We start from the raw sequence: 19,718 nt of genomic DNA on the forward strand, positions 1-19,718 counted from the left end.
AGGCATTGTTAGGAGCTTGGAGAGACTCATGTAGAAAAAATGTGTGGAAGCAAAGAGAGGAAATTATTTGATTGGCTATAGCCTAAAGCCTAGTTGGCTGTCTCTGATTGGTTGTCTTTAGCATTTTGATTTTGTAACCTTGAGACATTCACAGGCTTAGAATGTGGCTTGCTTACATAGGCCACCAGGGCGGTGCAGCTACCTCAGTCACAGGACCACCTTACTTAATTAATTTCACAGTGGATTAAGTGTGATCATCTGTGTGAAAACACAGTCCAAGTTACACAGTGACACACAAAAGCAAGGTAATTGTGACAGCTATAACATTACACTGATTCATTACATACTTCCAAGAGACGGACAGAGGAACACAGTACTCCACCTGATTAACAAAAGTGTATCATAAACAGGCAAAACTGACCTATGAGTATTTTTATGGTTTTATTTATTAAACCTTTAAAACAGTCTAAGGTTAGTCAAATTTGTGGGAAATAATCATTAAGTACATTTAAGAACATGTAAACCTGTTGTGTGTATCAGCCCAGAGACAGGCAACACGATGAGTTAGTTGCAAGTGAAAAATTAACATGAAGAATTATTAAATTGGGAAAAGGGGACTGACTGCTAAGAGGTAAAGGTAACTCTAAAGCGTAAATCAGACGATGGCTGGTGGGCCAGATCTGGCTGTTGCCTGTTTCTCTGTAGTTTTGATGCCACTGTGCCCATTTGTTTAGTTATTGTCTTTGGCTACTTTTTGCGCTACAGAATCAGAGTTTAGTTGTTGTGACACCCTAAAGCTGATGAAGCCTAAAGTAATCACTCTCTGGCTCTTTATGGAAAAAGTTCAGCAACCCCTGCTCTAAGAACACAAGAATAGTCTATCCAGGGAGCAGTGCCATGGGAGCAAGGCAGAAACCTCCGAAACATAGGCTAAGAAAAACCCCTTTCTCAGCAGGTCCCTCCAACACGCTGTCTGACAAGGGCTCACATTGTGGCACTATTTTCTGACAAGCACACCGACCTTGCCTTGTGGCCTGGAGGGAGTGCACTTCTGGCATGTTGGAAGGGGCGGGAAGGGAACACATCCACTAGTGCCTTTGGAGGGCCCCAGGGCTGGCGTAGAGGACCAAGTCACCCCCTCTGAGCGTACCGGGTCACATTCATGCACTGGACACCACGTGGGGTGGGGAGAATGCAGTCTTTCCCATCCTGCAGTATCTTTCCATCGGACCTCTTTGTAATGGAGGTGTAGCTGTCAGAATCCAGAACTCTAGTCACTGTATCAAGCTATGAGCATCTTTGTTTTTTATGTTTATTCATTTTTGAGAGAGAGAGAGCATGAGTGGGGCAGAGAGGGGAACAGAGGATCCCAAGTGGGCTCTGAGCTGACAGCAGCAAGCTTGACGTGGACTCAGACTCACAAACCGTGAGATCGTGGCCTGAGCCGAAGTCAAGAGTCAGATGTTTAACCTATTGAGCCACCCAGGTACCCAGAGCATCTTTGGGTTTTATTTGGAATGTAGTCCTGGTTCCCAAGGAAAATGTTAACTAATCGTGACACCTATCCATTCTGCCAACAAGCACTTACAAACTGATTGCTTTGTACAGTGCAACAAACTAAAATAAAGGAGGATATTATTTAAATTGAATTAAAAATATTTCAGATGGGGCGCCTGGGTGGCTCCGTCGGTTTAGCATCTGACTCTTGATTTTGGCTCAGGTCATGATCTCATGGTTCGTGGGATTGAGCCCTACATTGGGCTCTGCACTGACAGCTTGGAGCCTGCTTGGGACTCTCTCTGTCCCTTGCTCCCTGCCCCTCCCCCGCTCACATGTGCACACTCTCTCTCCAAATAAACAGTTAAAAAAACATTTTGGAGAGTATTTTTATTATTTTCAGTTCTTTCTTTGAAAATAGTTTGTGTCAATCTCTCTTTTTTTGAACCATTTTTTGACTGTAGAAATAGTTTAACATTTTGAGTATCCTATAGGAAGAAATTATCTACACTTCCATTATGATAGCTTTAATTTTTGTGTATATTTTTTGTCTCTGCCCATAAATGTATATTTTGCTTAATTATAATAACCATGTCCTTGTTTGGTCATTGCATTTTTTTTTTAGCATGTCAGAACATCTTTGCAGCATCCACCTAAATCAAGTAATTGAGGTTAAATATGAACATTTATATGTATGTTAGGTAGAGCAAGCTTGCTGCCTCTTTTTTTTTTTTTTTTTTAAATTTTTTTTTTTTTCAACGTTTATTTATTTTTGGGACAGAGAGAGACAGAGCATGAACAGGGGAGGGGCAGAGAGAGAGGGAGACACAGAATCGGAAACAGGCTCCAGGCTCTGAGCCATCAGCCCAGAGCCCGACGCGGGGCTCGAACTCACTGAGCGCGAGATCGTGACCTGGCTGAAGTCGGACGCTTAACCGACTGCGCCACCCAGGCGCCCCGTATTTTTTTTTTAGCATGTCAGAACATCTTTGCAGCATCCACCTAAATCAAGTAATTGAGGTTAAATATGAACATTTATATGTATGTTAGGTAGAGCAAGCTTGCTGCCTCTTTAAACAACTCGAGAATCACAGTGGCTTAACACAGTAGGGGCTTTCGTTCTTGCTCACAAGGTATTTCAGCACCTGTTTTAAGCGTGCAGCCTTCTGCTGGGTGATTCAGGATTCAGATTCCTTCTATCTTGGGGCTTTATCCTGTCCTCAGGCCTCCTGAGACCTGAGCTGGATCCGGTGGATCCTGATGGCAGAGGGGAGAAGGGAGGGAGGCTCTCTCAGTCACGTAGAGCAGCTGGGACGGAATATAATGGAGTGGGTGGTGTAAACAACGTATTTATTTCTCACAGTTCTAGAGGCTGGGAAGTCTACAGTCAAGGCACAAGCAGACTTGGTGTCTGGGGAGAGAACCCACTTCTTGTTTCATAGACGGCTTTCCCCTCCCTGTGTTTTTATATGGCAGAAGGGAGCTCTGGGGTCTCTTAGAAGATTATTAATTGAAATTCATGAGGCCTCTACCATTATGACTTAATTGCCTCCCAAAGGTCCCATTTCCTAAAACCATCACATTGGGGATTCGGTTTCAACATATGAATTTTGCTAAAGGACACACCATTCAGTCTCTAGCAGAGAGCTTTTATGGTCTAGGCTTGGCAGTGGCCAGACCCCTTCCCCTCACATGCCGTTGGCCAGAAGGCACAGGGCCACACCTAACCATGGGGAGGCCTGGAAATGTAGTTCAGTTGTACTAGAAGGAAGGGAGTCCGATTTGGGGAACATATAGCACCCTCAGTCGCAATTCCCAATGTGATGCCACATACTAGATGTCCTTAATACATTTCCTATGTATTTATTGTCATTTAAATATATATACCACGTGTTGAGATTATGCAGTCAAATGATTTTCATTAATAGTTTAAAAAAATAATGTTTAAGTAACTGTTGATATAATGGACTTAGTTACTTCTGAGAACATTGTGTGTGTGTGTGTGTGTGTGTGTGTGTGTGTGTGTGTGTGTGTGTTTGGGCGTGCACGTGCATGCATGCATGCATGCCTGCTTTATCACTTGGCGTACTGTGATATACCTGAATATGTATCTATATCCCGGACCTAGCCCCGTTAGTAGTGCCTTCCATGTAGGAAGTGATCAGTAAATACTGTGGCAAAGACTGGCAATCGATAGAGGAGATTTTTACTGAGAAGGCTAACTTTGGAAATGGTCACAAAAGGCCTATTCTTTCATTTCTTTACCCACCTGCTTATTGCCTCTTTGTTCTGCTCAGTGCATGGTATGGATGCTCATCCCTACCCACCGAGGGGGCACCCACAAGCCCTGGTTTAAGTGATGCCATCCTCCTGCCCCTACTTGCTTGGTTTGGGTCCAGCTCACGCTTTTATATATTTAGGTATTAGATAATAAGTGTATAGATACTTCAGGAGACAGGGATATTTTGATCCTCTGAGAAGAGTTCCATGGAGCCTTATGTGAAATAGTGAGCCCTGTGGATGCTTTAAACCCGGGCCAGGAAGGATGCCACTACGACCTCTAGCCTTCACCATCAGACCACGGTTGGACCCCTAAGCAGGGCATTTATGGCAGAGTCTAAGGCTTGGAAAGGGACTGACCTAGGCAGGGGTGACCTAAGACACAACTGGAAGTTCCAGCAGACTTCATAGCCTTCTCTGTGCTTCAGTAGCTGAATAAGCATGACTGTAGCTAGGATCCCAGAAAGTGTCTTCTGTTCCTTTGAAAGTAACTTTTATCTCTTGTTTCTGATTCTTCCTTGTAGCAAAATTAACATTGAAGCAGGGTTGGAAAGTACAAAAACATGTAAAAAGTTCTTTAATTTCAAGAAATTGCATTTGTCTATAAGAATGTTTCAGTTGCTTATGTTTTCACCTTTTAGGCAAAGCCGAAGCTGATTGAACCACTCGACTATGAAAATGTCATCGTCCAAAAGAAGACGCAGATCCTGAATGATGGCTTAAGGGAGATGCTGCTCTTCCCTTATGATGACTTCCAGGTAGATACCTTTCAAATCGAGCCGTGTGGTCAATGTTTATAGACAGTTCTTTTTTATCTACTGATTTATTGTTTGGTTGTTTAATTTAGGATTTTTAAAAGATGAAGATATTATTTACGAGAGAAAAGTTATGTCATTCTGTTTTTCTAGGCATTCCTTTATGGGTTGATTTTTTTAAAATGGTGTTATTTTTGCATATATATATATATATATATATATATATATATATGCAGATATGAATATGTATTACATATATTTACATATGCCTACAGCAGATGTAAAAAACAAATGTGTGTGTGTGATTGTGTGTTATGTTTTGCATTCAAGTGCTATCTTCTGGGCTGATTTAATGGACACAAATGCCTCCTGTGTCTTACGAGCTTTGTTTGAAGAGAGGTTTAAGGTTTTTGCCAAGTGCCTTAGCCCTTAAGGAGGGGATTTGCTGGGGAGCAGTAGAGGATTTTGTCATGCGTCCTTTTAGAATGGCACTTTGGGAAACTGCCATGAGAGTGCCTGTACTGTGTGTGGGCTCCCATAGAAGGGCTGGGGGTAGCCAGGAATGTCCTGAGGTCCTACCTCTCTGATGCGGTGCAGTTCTTGGATCCCGGCAGCTGCCAGCAGAGGACTTGGCATGGCTCCTTCCGTGAGCTGCTCTCTAGATTGTTGCTTTAAGTCTTTCAGATTGCGAACGGCCTGTGGCTGAGGGACCCACAAGAGCTTGGAGGATAGTGAGGAACGAGAATAGGGCCCCAATGGTGTTAGAGGCCTGGCAGCCTGGAGTCATCTCAGTCTGTTTGGAGGCCCTGGTTACTTCCCTTGCTGTCCTGGGACCTCATCTTGGTATTTCCCCCTTTTCTGCCCTGATGCTTCTCTACCCAGCGCTGTTACCACCCAAGCCCTGTCTTCTGCGACTTGAGCTGCCTTATTTATTTTAAAGCTTCATTGATTCTTTGTTGTTTAATTTAAAAAGTACTGCGTACTTGTAGAACAAAACAGAATAGGCACTATTGAAATACTTGACGATTAAAAGCTTCCCCCACCACTTTCTTTCTAATCCCATTCCCCAGAACATCACCCACCACACATAGTTCTGTGCCTACTGAATTGTCTTTAGAAACTTCCGTGTTAATAACAATTGTTAAATTATATTCCTTGAAGCTTTTTCTTCCACCAAATTTGAGAGACTCCAGTTTGTAAGAAAGGTGGGAATTCTCACAAATGTTTTTTTTCTTAACTTGTTACAGATACATGTGAAGAAAATGATTATTCTTTCATTCCTTCCTGAAAAACAAGGAAGGCCGTGGAAGTGGCATTGACCGTTAGGTGATGCTGCTGCCAGAGTGTCCTCCAGTGATACATGGTTTCAAATCATGCCTAAAAATAGGATGCTTTGAAAACCTCCTCCGAGGAATAGACTATTCAGACAGCACAATTAGAAATGGAAACCTCAGAGTGATGTCTTTCGCCTGTGATCTTGGCAATAAATTTATTAGCATGAGAAGTTAAGTCAGATGATTACAAATTATACTTCATGTTGACATATTTTTCCTGTAGTGTACTCCGAGGAAGCTAAAGGTTATCTCAAGTTTCTCTGAGCGTGAAGTACATATTCTTCTTCATATGAGTAACAAAGTTATCCCAAGTGTTTGCAACCTAGAATGCAAAGTTGTGTTTGCTGCCTGAGATAAAATTATTTAAGAAGCAAACAAACCAAAGAAACAAGATACAGTTAATTTATCTTAAATACAGAGAGCAAACTGAGGGTTGCTGGAGGGGTGTTGGGTGGGGGGGGGATGGGTAGATGGGGGGGTGGGCATAAAGGAGGGCACTTGTGATGAGCACTGGTGTTGTGCATAAGTGATGAATCACTAAATTCTACTCCTGAAACCAACATTACACTGTATATTAACTGACTTGGATTTAAATAAAATAAAAGATACAGTTAATTAGTATCATCTCTTACCCCAGCGACAAGGAACTTGTATGAGAAAAACTCCTTTGTCCCTTTTGCCTGTAGCTATTTCTCTGGAGACATGAGGCATAAATATTCTGGAAAAGGCAAAGAATTTACTGACACTTTATTGGCCAAGATTGAGTAAGCAAGTGTTATTTTCTTTTTGGGGGAAGTTTTTTCTGAAGATTAAGATTAAGGAGCTTGAATTTCAGCTTTCATCCCTATCACAGTAATTATGATGGGCTCCATTTAAATTTGGATACTGTTATTTATTATCCTGGAGATTCCTATATTCTATTTAGGTAAGAACATTTACACTGTGCTTTCTTGCTAGATTCTCTTGGTGATATTAATAACTGTCTATTTAGCTGACTGAGCAGAATGTCTTAGAATGTCACAGATGCCCTCTGTCTGTCCCTCTATTTTTAGGTAGAATAGAGTAATACAAGGAATGATCCTTGTATTATTACAAGCAGAGGGAACAGTTGGATCAGGAGAAAGTATTTCATATGGAAAAAAAATAGCAAGTTGGTTAGGAAGTAGGTCAAATAGTGAACAAAATGCTGCTGGGGATTAATTTGCCATGCATGCTAGTTAAACAATATTAGTTAACTGTTAAAATAATAGAACTTTGTGCAAAATGATAATTTGTTAAAATATAAGTATGGATAGTGATGAAACATTCATACAGTTCTAGAGCAGGACACGTGTTGATATTCGTCAGCCTCTAAAGATACCTGTGTTCTCTGAAAATGAGTCTTATGTGTATGTGTATATATATATATATATATATATATATATATATATACACACACACAATACAATATATATATATATATATATATATATATATATATATATATATGTATTGTTTTTTCTTAAATATACTTGCTGAAGGGTGGGAGAAAAGTGTTTAAAACAGACAAAATAACCTGAGAGACATGGAGTCAGTGTGGATTTTAAAAAGAAAAAATGGCAGTTCTCAGCCCTCAGAATATTTATGATGTCCAGTTTTACCTGCTAGGACCAGGGGCAGGAATGTGTGGCCACTACATCCCTCACTAGCTGGCTGAATTTCTTTTTTCAGAATCGGCCCTGTGCTTTACGGTCTGTTCTGTTCTGTGTCTGTCTTGGCTTCATGGTTCTCCTTGCCACCAATATCTACTTTTCTTTTCCACCTTCTAGAACCTTCTCACCCCTCCCAGGCTGCTTCACATCCCATGTCCTCTGAAGCTGTTCAAGTCCACAGTGATTTTTTTCCCCATTTTCGTAATTCCTCTAGTACTTACTCTCCATTATCAAGTTTCCTTGGTGAGAGTCTAGAAGTTACTTTTCCTTGGGTAAGTTGTAGGTAAACTTGAAAAGTCAGTTGAAAAGACACAGGTGTAACCTTTATTGTTAGGATGTTTTAGATCAAGAAATGTAAGTTGAGTTTTGCTGAAGAAACGACCCATCTCCGCATAACTCCAAAGTAACGCCCAGGACTGCTCCTCTTCTTGTCAGATACATAGAACCCAGTGTGGCTTCGACCATTGGCTTTCAGTCATGGTTCTCCATCAGCTGGAAGTCCTTTACAAGGTGATGCTGGTGGCAGTGACGTTCTTAACTGAATCTGCAGCTTGTTGAGAACTGCCTGTATCCTGGCTTGTTACACAGCTCGCTAATGTGTGTGCAGTTATGTAAAGTGATAGGATATGGGAAAGGTAGTGATGAGTAAAAAAAAGGATGCTGGGAGGCAATTTATGGATACTGTTTACATTTCACAAAAATTAGTCTTTGGTGTTTGATGTAAACAACAAGGGGTCTAACAAGGGGTAGAATTTGTGTTGAAGAAATACAAAGAGCGTATCTTATTTCACTTCCAGAGAGGTATGCAAAGGAATTGAAAGCAGAGACTTAGAGACACTTGAACACCCATGTTCCTGACAGCATTAGTCCCAACAGCCAAGAGCTGGAAACAGCCCAAGTATCCATCTGTGGATGAATGGATAAACACACTGTGGTATATCCATATAATGGAATGTTATTCAGCCTTAAAAAGGAAGGAAATTCTGGGACACCTGATTGGCTAAGTTAGGTAAGGTCCGACTTTGGCTCATGTCATGATCTCGCCATTGGTGAGTTTGAGCCCCGAGTTGGCCTCTGGGCTGACAGCTCAGAGCCTGGAGCCTGCTCCAGATTCTGTGTCTCCTTCTGTCTCTCTCTCTCTCTCTCTCTCTCTCTCTCTCTCTCTCTGTCCCTCCCCCACTCTTCTCTCAAAATAAATAAACATTAAAAAAATTTTTTAAAAAGGAAGGAAATTCTGATGTGCTACAACATGGATGGACCTTGAGGACATTATGCTCAGGATGACAATCATATAGGACAAATATTGTATGATTCCACTTACGCAAGGTACCTAGAATAGTCATGTTTGTAGAGACAAGAAGTAGAGTGGTGGTTGTTGGGGGCTGGGGGGAGGGGAACTCATTGTTTAATAGGTACAGAGTTTTTGGTTTTGCAGGATGAAAAGAGTTCTGTGGGTGGATGACGGGGACGGCTACACCACAGTGAGAATGTTCTTAATGCTACTGAACTGGGCACTTAAAAACGGTTTAAATGGTAAATTTTATGTTATAGATAATTTATCACAGTTAAAAAAAAAAAAACAAAACCAGAGCGTGTGGTTGCAGGATTCCTGTGCTATGTGGATGTGGCATTGTTGTCATCCTTCAAGTTGTTTGAAGTCAGGGTGAGGAGTAATTTCTCGGGTGCTCTTCCTGCTGATACTTCATGGTTTAGTATCAATATCATACTCCCTAACAAGAGAATTTAAAAGGAAAGATAGGAGCACCAAGGAAAGGTGATTAATAATTGGCAATCCTAGAAATTTTCATTTTTGGAAATGTTTAGATACAGGGGAATCCTTGAGTGTTCTCAGCATTGTACAGAAAAATGTGGCTAATCCATTTCCCTTTAAATAACATCCTGATTTTTATTTGTCCTCTGTTTCTTTTCCTCTTCTACTTACATGAGACTGATAACGATCTACAAACCACTGGCCTGAAAAGGAAGCCAGGCCCCGTTACTTACAAAGGGCCTGGAAGTCACTGATCTCATTTCCCATCTGTCCTTTTGAAAAGAAAAAATTCTTTCCACAGTGTTTTGTCCTCACTTTTTATTATATGCTGCCAAAAAAATAATCTCAGTACTTTGTTTTGAGCTTTTTATTGAAAAATGTTCTTTTGACAAATTCCTCGAAATTTTTATCAGAGGGAATTCAGCAGCCGATAGTGTAACTTTCTGTGAACATTGTGGTTTCTGGGATATTAGTTCATGTCTAGGATTGAACCCACCTGAATAAAATCTGGATAAATAATATTTCTAAATTGACATTGGCCAGACCTTCAGGAGATGGGAATTTTAATTCTAGTTCAAGTGATGACTTCTACAGAAAACAGGGACAGATCATACTTTCATTATCAAATAGGTCTTAAAAGCTTATTTTTTGGCTGGAACCAACCAGTCGAGTTGAAGAGTATATTTGTTTAGCTTATAATTGAAAGTTCTCCTCCTCATGCAAAGGGCTCAGCCTTGTGAGACGCTTAAGTTATAAATATAAGACAGGATTCCTGCTTTCAAATTGCTCAAAACTTAGAAGAGATAATAACTGAATATTTGTAATAAGAAAAATGTGACCAGTATCATGAGAGAGGTGGGGTCCCATAGGAATTTATTCTAGGAGTATGAAGTTGGAGATAGTATGACATCCAGGTGCTGAGTCCTTGAAGTGGTTAGAAATGCGGAAGTTCAGCCTGAGAGAGAAGCAGGGTATTCCCTTGGCTCACCCATAGAAATGTGAGTCAGCAGCCCAGAGGCCAAGGGCATGGATCTTGGGGGTGCCTTCACTTAGGAAGGAGGGAGGCGGGAAGCAGGGACAGAAAGTAGGGGAAGAGCCAGGAAACTACAGGGTCCTGGAAGGCAGTGAGAAGAGTTGAAGAAGGCAGGCAGAAAAGGCAGACAGTCTCAAGTCCCTCCTAATGAGCTGGGGAGTTGATACCTAGGACATCTTTCCTGTGAAGATAGTCTCTGACCAGGGCTAACAAAGTGAGCAGGTGGGGTGCAGGGGTTAGTGTTAAATGGTAGTAGAGAGAAGGGATCATCATGGCGCAGAGGGATAATAAGAGGTTTTATCAGGATTGGGAAAACGAGAGAATGAGCTAAGAAGGGAAGTCCAGGAATGGGGAAGACATTGAAGATGCCAGTGTCACAGGGATGTGCTTTGAAACAGGGCTCCCTGGGGGTTCTTGGGGATGGAATTAAGGGTCTTTGGGGGAAGAAAGAGAGAGTTCCATCTCTGAGCAGCAAGGAGAGGATTTGCTGTTGAGAAATTTAGAGGTGGGTTGGGCTGAAGGGCTAGTATCAGGCTGGCACAGAGGTGGTGCAGCTCAGTGGGGGAGGTGGGGCAGTAAGGAGGGTTTGGAAACCTGGGGAATAGGATGAAGGAGGGGGGGTGGTGACAGCAAGAGTAATGTGGTAATAAGAGTCATTGATTAGTTCTTCCACTGCTGCAACCATGGCCACAGCCCTCATCCTTTCTCGCCTTGGCTAACGCAAGAGTCTCCTATCAAGTCTTCCAGATCCTATCCTTGCCCCCTTCCAGTTTATCCTAAGAGAGTAGCAAGAGTAATTTAAAAAGTCAGTTTGGAAGGTAGGTCAGATGACATCACTCCTGTGTTCACAGCCCTTCTATGAAGACCTTACAATGGCCCGAAGGGCTACTGTGGTCTTATCTACCCATGACCTCCCTGACCGTCTTCCCACTATCTCTGCTGCACCACCCTGGCCTCTGTGGGGGCTCTTTCTTCACTCTGGGCCATCCCCTGCCTTAGGGCCCTTTCTCAGGCTTTCCCCTCTGCCAATGCACCCTTTACCCAGCTGTCTCTCACCTCCTGCAAGCCTTTTGCCAAATATCACCTTCTTAGTGAGGTCCTCAATGACTGCCCTACTCTCCCGCCCCCTTTGACATTCCTAGTCTTGTTTATGTTTAATTTTTTTTCTTACCACATTATTTATCCACTTCCAACATACTCACGTATTTATTCATGTGAGCTCTGTGGGAGCAGAGATCTGAGTCTCGTGCACGGATGTTTCCCAAGCACCTGGAAACATGACATAGAGCAGGAATTCAACACTTGAGTGGAATGAATGAGTGAGAGGGAGGGAGAGAATGAGAATATATGAATCACCAACCGAGAGTGGGCTCCTTCCACCTAAGATTTTGTTGAAAACAGCCTTTTAGGGAATGTCAGTGCGTGAGAACTAAGAAGAGAAAACAAGGTGGCAGTGTGGCAAGGTGGAGTGTGTGGGAGGTGGGGAATCACTGCAGGGCCCAAGAGTGAGGCATCTGAGGTCCTAAAATGGCTTCCCATGGACTCTTGGCCGGATGGGGAATCTTTAGAGGTGCGTGTTAGACTGAGAAAAGAAGGCAGTAGAGGACCTTATGGGTGAACGAGCAGAAATGCTTGGTGTGGGACAGCTGGAGGGATAGAAAGTGGCAGTTGGAGAAGGGGCACTTTGGTGTTTGAGATCACACAGGTGGGCATTTGGTAGTCAGCATGGGTCATGGCATGGGTGACCTTGGATAGCTCATGGGTAAGGTGAATCAACATGTAACAAAGCACTAAATCATTTGATAGAAATTTGGACAGTTTAAGAATAAACACATTCAGCCTAACTGCTGGGGCTATTAACTTACGTGATACATAAAGTCAAATAGAAATAAGAAGTAAAGGGCACCTGGGTGGCTCAGTCGGTTAAGCGTCCAACTTCATCAGGTCACAATCTCGAGGTTCGTGATTTCAAGCCCCAAGTCGGGCTCTGCGCAGACAGCTCAGAACCTGGAATCTGCTTCAGATTCTGTGTCTCCTTCTCTCTGCCTCTCCTGCACTTGCAGTTTGTCTGTCTGTCTCTCTCTCCAAAATAAATAAACATTAAAAAAATTAATTAAAAAAAAGAAATAAGAATTAAGTTATAGGTATAGGTCAAATGACTATTTTGAGCATTTAATCTAAGCTTGAGATGGATCCCTTGGCCCTTTGAAGATACATATTGTAACTTTTATTTCTTATTGGAAATGCAACAGGAAAAGAAAATGCTTTAGGAACATTTGGTTGTTATTATTACCTTGACTATCACATTTGTTCCTTGATTTGTTTAAAATCTTTCTCAGCACTCTTAAAAACTGAGAATAAACTGAGGGTTGATGGGGGTGGGAGGGAGGGGAAGGTGGGTGATGGGTATTGAGGAGGGCACCTTTTGGGATGAGCACTGGGTGTTGTATGGAAACCAATTTGACAATAAATTTCATGTATTGAAAAATAAAATAAAATAAAATCTTGCTCAGCTAAACAAACTTAAAGGGATATCAGTCTTGGAACTGTGCCAATTCAGTATTATATCGGTGAAGGTGAAAATCACTTGTGAAAAATAGCTTCTCTACCAGATTCTCCATTTGCAACCATAGAGATATATTGAGGAACCATAATGAACTTTGATTTGTGCCATGCTTTCTAAATGAAGGTGGCAGCCTTGTAGGATAGGAGGCTGATCTGGCTGTGACCACTGCTGCTTCTCAGTGAGGTTCAGCTGATGTGACACCATGGTGGGTATCCCAGTCTTCCTCTCTGACCACGGGTATCCCTCTGGATCCCCATGCTCTTTTATGGGCAGAGCAGGCCCGTTTGTCCATCAGTGGAGGGTACATGCTGTGCTCTGTGGCATTTGATACTAGGACATGTGATGGACATGTCGTCCTGTGTTATAGTGGGGGGTGGGAACATTCATGCAGAACATAGTGTGACAGTGTCCCAGGTGCTGGGGAACTCTGGGAACTGTGGTACCTACTGAAAACCACTCACGTCAAAGCTTGCCAGATTGATTTCTGTATTTACAAAGCACGTTAGCTATTTTCTTCATTGTTCCTCAATACAGCCTGGTGAGGGAAGTAGTTTTGTTCACTGAGGCACACACAATATGACACAATTTTTATTAAAAATACCGCACAGTGCTTAGGAAAGCTTTGATCAAATAGGGCGTGATGTTAACTACGTTAATAACTAGATGAAAGAGGATACACACACACACACACACACACACACACACCTGCATAAGTGAATCTAAGATTTGATTCTCTTATGTAGAGGAAAAGATACCAGATAAATCTAATAGTCCATCATTATGCATGTGTATTCCCCACGTCAGATCACATTTCTTCCCTCCCTCCCTTCCTCAAATCTTCTTCTTTGCTTTTTTAAAAAGGATGTTTAGCTCACATTTTACATAGGCCAGAGAGAATGGTGAATGTCCCACAATTGGTAGAAATGGATAAGCACACACCAGACTTGTAAGCAATGAGGGGCAGGAGGGCAGTATTATCTATGTGGTTAATGTATTTGTCCTAGGTTATTAAACACAACTAACAGACACAGAGGAAGTTCTAAGCCCAGGCGATATCCTAAGACCATGTAAGCAGATGGAGATTTATTTATACTGTACTTCTAACATTCCCTGAGTATCATTCTTTGTCATAATTATCTTAACTGTAAAACTATCTTAAGGTAGCAGATCAGGGGAGTAGAAGGGAAGGAGACACAATATGATTGAGTACAAAACCAAAAGGTTCTTAAAGAGAAGATCTAGGTTTTTGGCGTCAGAATTACTAGATGCCATTGATCATACTATTAGGTTCAAAATCTGTGTGGTTCCTACAACCCAAAAGGGTCCTGCCGTATCCATTGCTCTGCCCTTTTCCAGAAGGGCTGCCTGGCCGAGCCTGGACACTGCCAAGTGTGTCCTGCTCGGAGTGCCCAGCAGCACCCCAAGCGTGCATGTGAGCATGTGTGTGAGATCCAGAGAGGACAGAGTAAGGAAGCTCAGCGCAGTGCCCTGATGCCAGACGTCGTGGAGTCAGGACTTCCTCATCTGGGTAGCATTTAATCGCAAAGCGTCATGTCCGCTCCACTTGTTTAAAATAAGACTTTGGGTGGCATTTCAGGAGGAGCGCAAGTGTGGAGGCCTGATGCTCTGACATGACCGGAGCACCGCACTGGCAAACGCATGGAGGGACTTGAGAGGAACCCTCCTTGACGCATAAGTGAAACTTTACACCTGAGCAGTGAGGAGATCGTGAGGGAGGAAAGCTCACCAGTATCTTGGAATATGTAATTAAGGGCATATTCACTATGCCAGGTGTTCATACAAACATATGGTCTGTTTAGCTAGCAATTAAAATTGCATTCTAGAGGAGGACCTACAGAGCCATACACAGAGAGCTCGGAAACAAGAAACTGGGCTGGCTTGTACCTTCCTCAAGGTAATGTTACCAAATGGAACACAAGTCAATCAGAGGGATGGTAGGTGCTCTCCAGGCAAGACCCAAGATTTAGTCATGTGACCCAAGGTTTTAGCCCCAGGTCTCTCTTACTAATCTGGGTGTTGGAGTAAGTGATATGCCTTCTTTTTTCTTTAAAATTTTTTTTAGTTTATTTATTTTGACAGAGAGCATGTGGGGAGGGAGAGAGAGAATTATGAGCAGGCTCTGTGATGTCAGCGCAGAACTCGACATGGGGCTTGAACCCACAAGCCATGAGATCGTGACCTTAGCCAAAACCAAGAGTCGGGCACTTAGCTGACTGAGCCACCCAGGTGCCCCCGTGATAAGCCTTCTTAATACTCACTTTTCTTAATCTGTTGTTCAGGGATAACATTTTCCCCAAAATTTGGGTTCTCATAGATATACAAGAATCCAAAGAGACACCACCATTCGGGAAAGCTCTTTGTACACCTGGCTGACGTCCCTCAGTTGGCAGGGAGGGAGGTGAGGGCCTAGGAAGCTGCCTCCTTCCTGTTTATGTAACATCGTTCAGTTTTGAGGATGGCCATGTCTTCAAAGTCATGTGATGTGGGGCAGGTGGAGCTCCTTACTCATGGTGAAGCTGGACCTGCCACGTGTCCCCCAAATGACCCAAGCCCCCCCCCCTTGTTTTCTGGATTACCCCTCTCCCCTTCTTCATTCTCTCTTATGCGTTGGTACTTAAGAGCAATGGAAAACAAGCTTCAAATACCAAACCAAACATAAGCCAAACAAAATCTCTAAAAACTGAACTTAACGGATGAGTCTGGTCATGAAGGATGAACATTTCACTTGTTTAGTTATAGTTTACTGCATTTGGGCAGTTATGTAATGTATAATTTTGGGGGTTTGAGAAGGTAGCAGAATGAAATTTTTACGGCTCTCAAAGGTCTACGGACACTTACAAATGTATGTGACATTTTAGGGAACGGGACATTATGTGGTGACAGAAGCTACCTGATGTCTCACCAGTTCTGAGACATTGTCTCATTTGGAACCCTGAGCGATCTTACAATTGAATAAAACAATCCCCATTTTAAAATCTCTGCTGCCCATTCACTCAGCAAACATTTACGATGTGCCAGATGTTCTGCTGGGTGTTGGAGAAGCAAAGATGAGTAGCTTAGTCTGGGCATCTCCAGCCTGGTGGGAGATGTGGGTGGTGGGAACAGCTCCACAGCCAGGCGGATGGTCTGGTGCCTGAGGGAGTCAGAAGTCCCCATGTGCTACAGGGCTGAAGAAGGGCAGGTGAGCCCAGAAAAGACATCACAGCGGCTCGGCCGTGGTCTTAGGTTCTGCTAAGGAGCTTGGACTCGATTCTGGTGGCAGCGAGGAGTCATGGAAAGGTTTTAAGTGGAGGCCTGCTGCTATCAGATGAGAGTTTTGGAGAGACGACTGGCAGGTGGTATGAGGGACTACGGAGGGGAGCTGGGCATAGTGGTATGGGTGCTACACTGAGGCGCACGTGAGAGCACCCCAGATCAGTGCACTGTTTGGGGGTGTCCAGCAAGGAAAGTCACTGACAGCACATGGGGTGGTACTGTTGCGTGAGTGGAGACAGGCAGTGCGGGTGGGAGCCCGGGGAGCTTGCAGGGGCGGCGAAGAGGAGCTGAGAGGGAGAGGCGTCCCTCAGCGTGTCTCAGCCCTCGTAGGGTTTTAATGGGTTCCTATGGAGTGGTCTTTTGTTAAATCCCTCCAGAAACCTAAATGGGGTTCCTTCTCCAGACCCTTGTCCTGTCCCATGCTTTGTCCATTTTCTTAATTATTAGCGAGTTAGGCATTGAGAGTTCTCAGGAAACTGAAAACGGGATTGTCTGATGTTACTAGAACACTGTGGGTCAGCCGCCAAGACGTGATCTCTGCAGTGAGATGTGGGGAACGCCCTGTGTGAGTTCTAGTTTCCAGCCTGGCTTGGGACTGAATCCTCTCAAAGTAAGTCATCTGCTCTGAAACAAATGCGTCTGCCAGACATGTGGAAAGGTGCCATTACGCTGTGCTCGATAAGTCACCGAAACGTCCCCAGAGTTGTCTAGTAGTGATGTTTCATGCACAGACAGATGCAACCAAGGCCGGTTTCCAGCATATGATATAAAGGAACCTAACTTCACAGACGCGTGAGGTACCCTGCAGTTTGGCTCAGGGCTAGAGACGAAAGGAAGGAGGTGTTGAGAGCTGCCTGTCTGACAGGGAATAGTTGAAAAGCCAAGATAACTTTAGAACATTGAAGTGGATGCTGTCCATTTGGCCCAGTCAAGCACAATATAAATTCAACCCAGGGCTTACTTGTTTAGTAAAGGAGATGGGCCAGGCTGAGGGACGCCAGCCTGAAGAGCTGTCTTCCCTAGGCTGCCTGGGCTTTGATTTCTGGCAGCATCCACTTCCCTCCCCTCACCGAGTGCTGGCCCCCTCCCACCACACCCCAAGGTCGCCCTTCTCCTGGAAGATCAAAGTATTATTTCTCTGCAAATGCATCAAGCCCTCAAAGGTTTCAAGGTATGGTTCTACCAGGTGAATTAAAACAAACACAAAAATGAATACAAGCATAGGATGCTTTGCATAGAATTACAAACCAGGTAGGTTATACCTGCTAAGCAGAGTGAGTCCACCTTTTTGTGTAAGGGCAGATGGGAGCTGACCAGCCCCTGAGACCTGGTGGGCTTCTCTGGCCAGCAGGTCATGTCTGTTGGAGTGCGTCTTGGGCCCCCCTCTCTGACCTCAGGCTGTCCGCAGGCCTCAGGGCCCATCTTAGAGGTAAGACCCCAGGCACCTAGGAAATTTCCCTCACTCTCAACTTCTTGCAGCCATGTGCCTAACTGACCCCTTACTTCCTCTTGAAGAGAACCTTTTTCACCTCTTGTAAGTCTTCGGAGTCGTTCTGCTCAGAGCACTTGAGGAGCCATCTCTTCCTGATTGAAGGCCGGCACTGCCTTCTGGGCTGCCTGTGATGTTTGTTTTTTCTGTCCAAGGGAGGACACTCCCAGCCCTGTGCTCCTTTGAACAGGAGAGATGGGGAGACAGTGTCGGTGGACTCACGCAGTGAGCTCAGGTTGCAGCCCACCCACTTCTCTGGGATCTATCCTCCGGCTCATTGTTCACAGGGCCCAGGGGAAGGGTGGGCCTTTTGTTTCAGCCTCTTCATTAAAATCTTATAAAATAGGGTATTTTGAGCAGCCGCAGCTATGCTTGCTTCCCACCAGGAATTAAGAGAGTTGTTTTGTTACAGTTTTAATGCCCATTCTAAAGTGATTAATATAAAGTCCCGTGCCATATGGGTTGGGAGGGTCAGAAGAGTAAAGAAATAAGGACACGAAAGCATGTCTCCGTTAAGACTCGCCCTATATTTATTTAAGTCTACAAAGTGACTCTGCCCTCCTTCTCATCCAGCAATTCCTTTCATAAAAATAAATGGGGTAATCAATCAAAGCAGACATAGTATTCATCTTATTTTCTTGGATGTCTTTTAGTTTCTCTCCAAGCACAGATAATAAGCCATTTGAGAGATATAGACTTAGAATTCCATGTTCACAGAACTGTGGGATTTTTAAATTACAAAGGAAGCCTGGAGATCCTTAGAAAACTCTCTATTTTACAGATGTGGAAAGTTAAAACTTTCCCCCCAAGATCACACAGCTAATTAGCGGCTGAGCTCAGATGAGCACTCAGGTTTCCTGGCTCTCACTTCAAAACCCTTTCCAATATCACTTCTCAGATTCTTCTGTAGGAAGTTTAATTACATTATTCACCTCACATTTCTTGTGGGTTGAAACAAGAGCTTCTCGGTGCCCCAGCCTCAGTGGGGTCGGGGTGGTGGGGTGGCTGTCCCTGATGGAGAGAACCCTGGCCAGGTTGGGGTCAAGAATTCCATTCGTAGAGAGAGCTGCCAAGGTGAAGATGCAGAACCAAGGTTACAGCAGGCCATCAGGGAACAGCTGTGAGTGATGAAGAAGAGGGTCGGGAAATGCCAGGATGCCCCAGGGCTGGCCCAGATGAGCAGACCCACTGTATGGTTTGCCCGTATGTCCCTTTAGGTGGTGCACAGCCCTGCCTCCCTGGGCCACGCATCCAGATATGGCTCAGAGCCGCTGAAGTGACCCCAGTCTTTGCAGGGAGTCATTTCAACCAAGAGAGAAAAAAGTTTTTAAAGTAAAAGAGGATCTATTTAACATTTGTCCTTCCATTAAATTAAGCTGAGAGATAGTTATAAGTTCTGCTGTTTCTGTTCAGGTCTGGGGGCAACCCTGAACTCCTTCAACTCATTCCATTAAAGGAAAAAGTCCCCTAAAGACTGACCTGGGCTCTCAGGTGTCCTTGTGCCACCTTCTAAGCCTTTTGGGTGAGGACTTCACCACTTTCTCTTCCTTTAGCAGTTCTAAATTGTTCTTTTTAGTTACTCCTGACATTCTTTGGAATTCCTCATAAGACTCCTGTCCCTACTTGGCCAAGGTAATAAAGGGTCTCCATGTGTCCAAGACTATCAGCATTTAACCTAAGTCACAGTAACTGACTGAAAATAATTTAGACTATTTTAGTAGCTAGAAGAGGGCTTTTGTTTTAAATTGTGCTTTGTGCCATGAGATTTCTATTCAAAATGGTTGCCGGAGATGCTAGCTGTGTTTAGATTTAATTTGCAGATCTTATCACGCTTCATAGTGAAATGCTTCTCCCCTCCCCCCTTGCAAATGTAGAGATCTACTGAGGAGAAAGCTACTGCTGAGCTCTCTCAGTGGCGTGGAAATAATTTATTTCCAAACATAAGAATGGGACTGATAATCTTTGAATGTCCACCTTGATGTTGATTTATATAAAGTGGATACAGACCCATCTTTTAGCAGGAATA

At 43.6% G+C, this 19,718-nt stretch overlaps 1 protein-coding gene across 21 annotated transcripts in view; it reads left to right on the top strand.

The window, feature by feature from the left end:
• Positions 1-19,718, top strand: part of DOCK9 (dedicator of cytokinesis 9) — a 291,472-nt gene that overhangs the window by 127,889 nt on the left and 143,865 nt on the right. For all 21 annotated transcript variants that reach the window (XM_086708890.1, XM_086708961.1, XM_086708930.1 and 18 more), the window contains exon 2: positions 4,419-4,535. In XM_086708890.1, coding sequence (XP_086565016.1) covers positions 4,419-4,535 — 117 coding nt within the window. The remainder of the gene's footprint in view (positions 1-4,418; positions 4,536-19,718) is intronic.

Source organism: Puma concolor, chromosome A1, assembly GCF_028749965.1.
Source record: "Puma concolor isolate L17-30 chromosome A1, mPumCon1.1.hap2, whole genome shotgun sequence".
In the NCBI taxonomy this organism is placed as follows: Eukaryota; Metazoa; Chordata; class Mammalia; order Carnivora; family Felidae; genus Puma; species Puma concolor.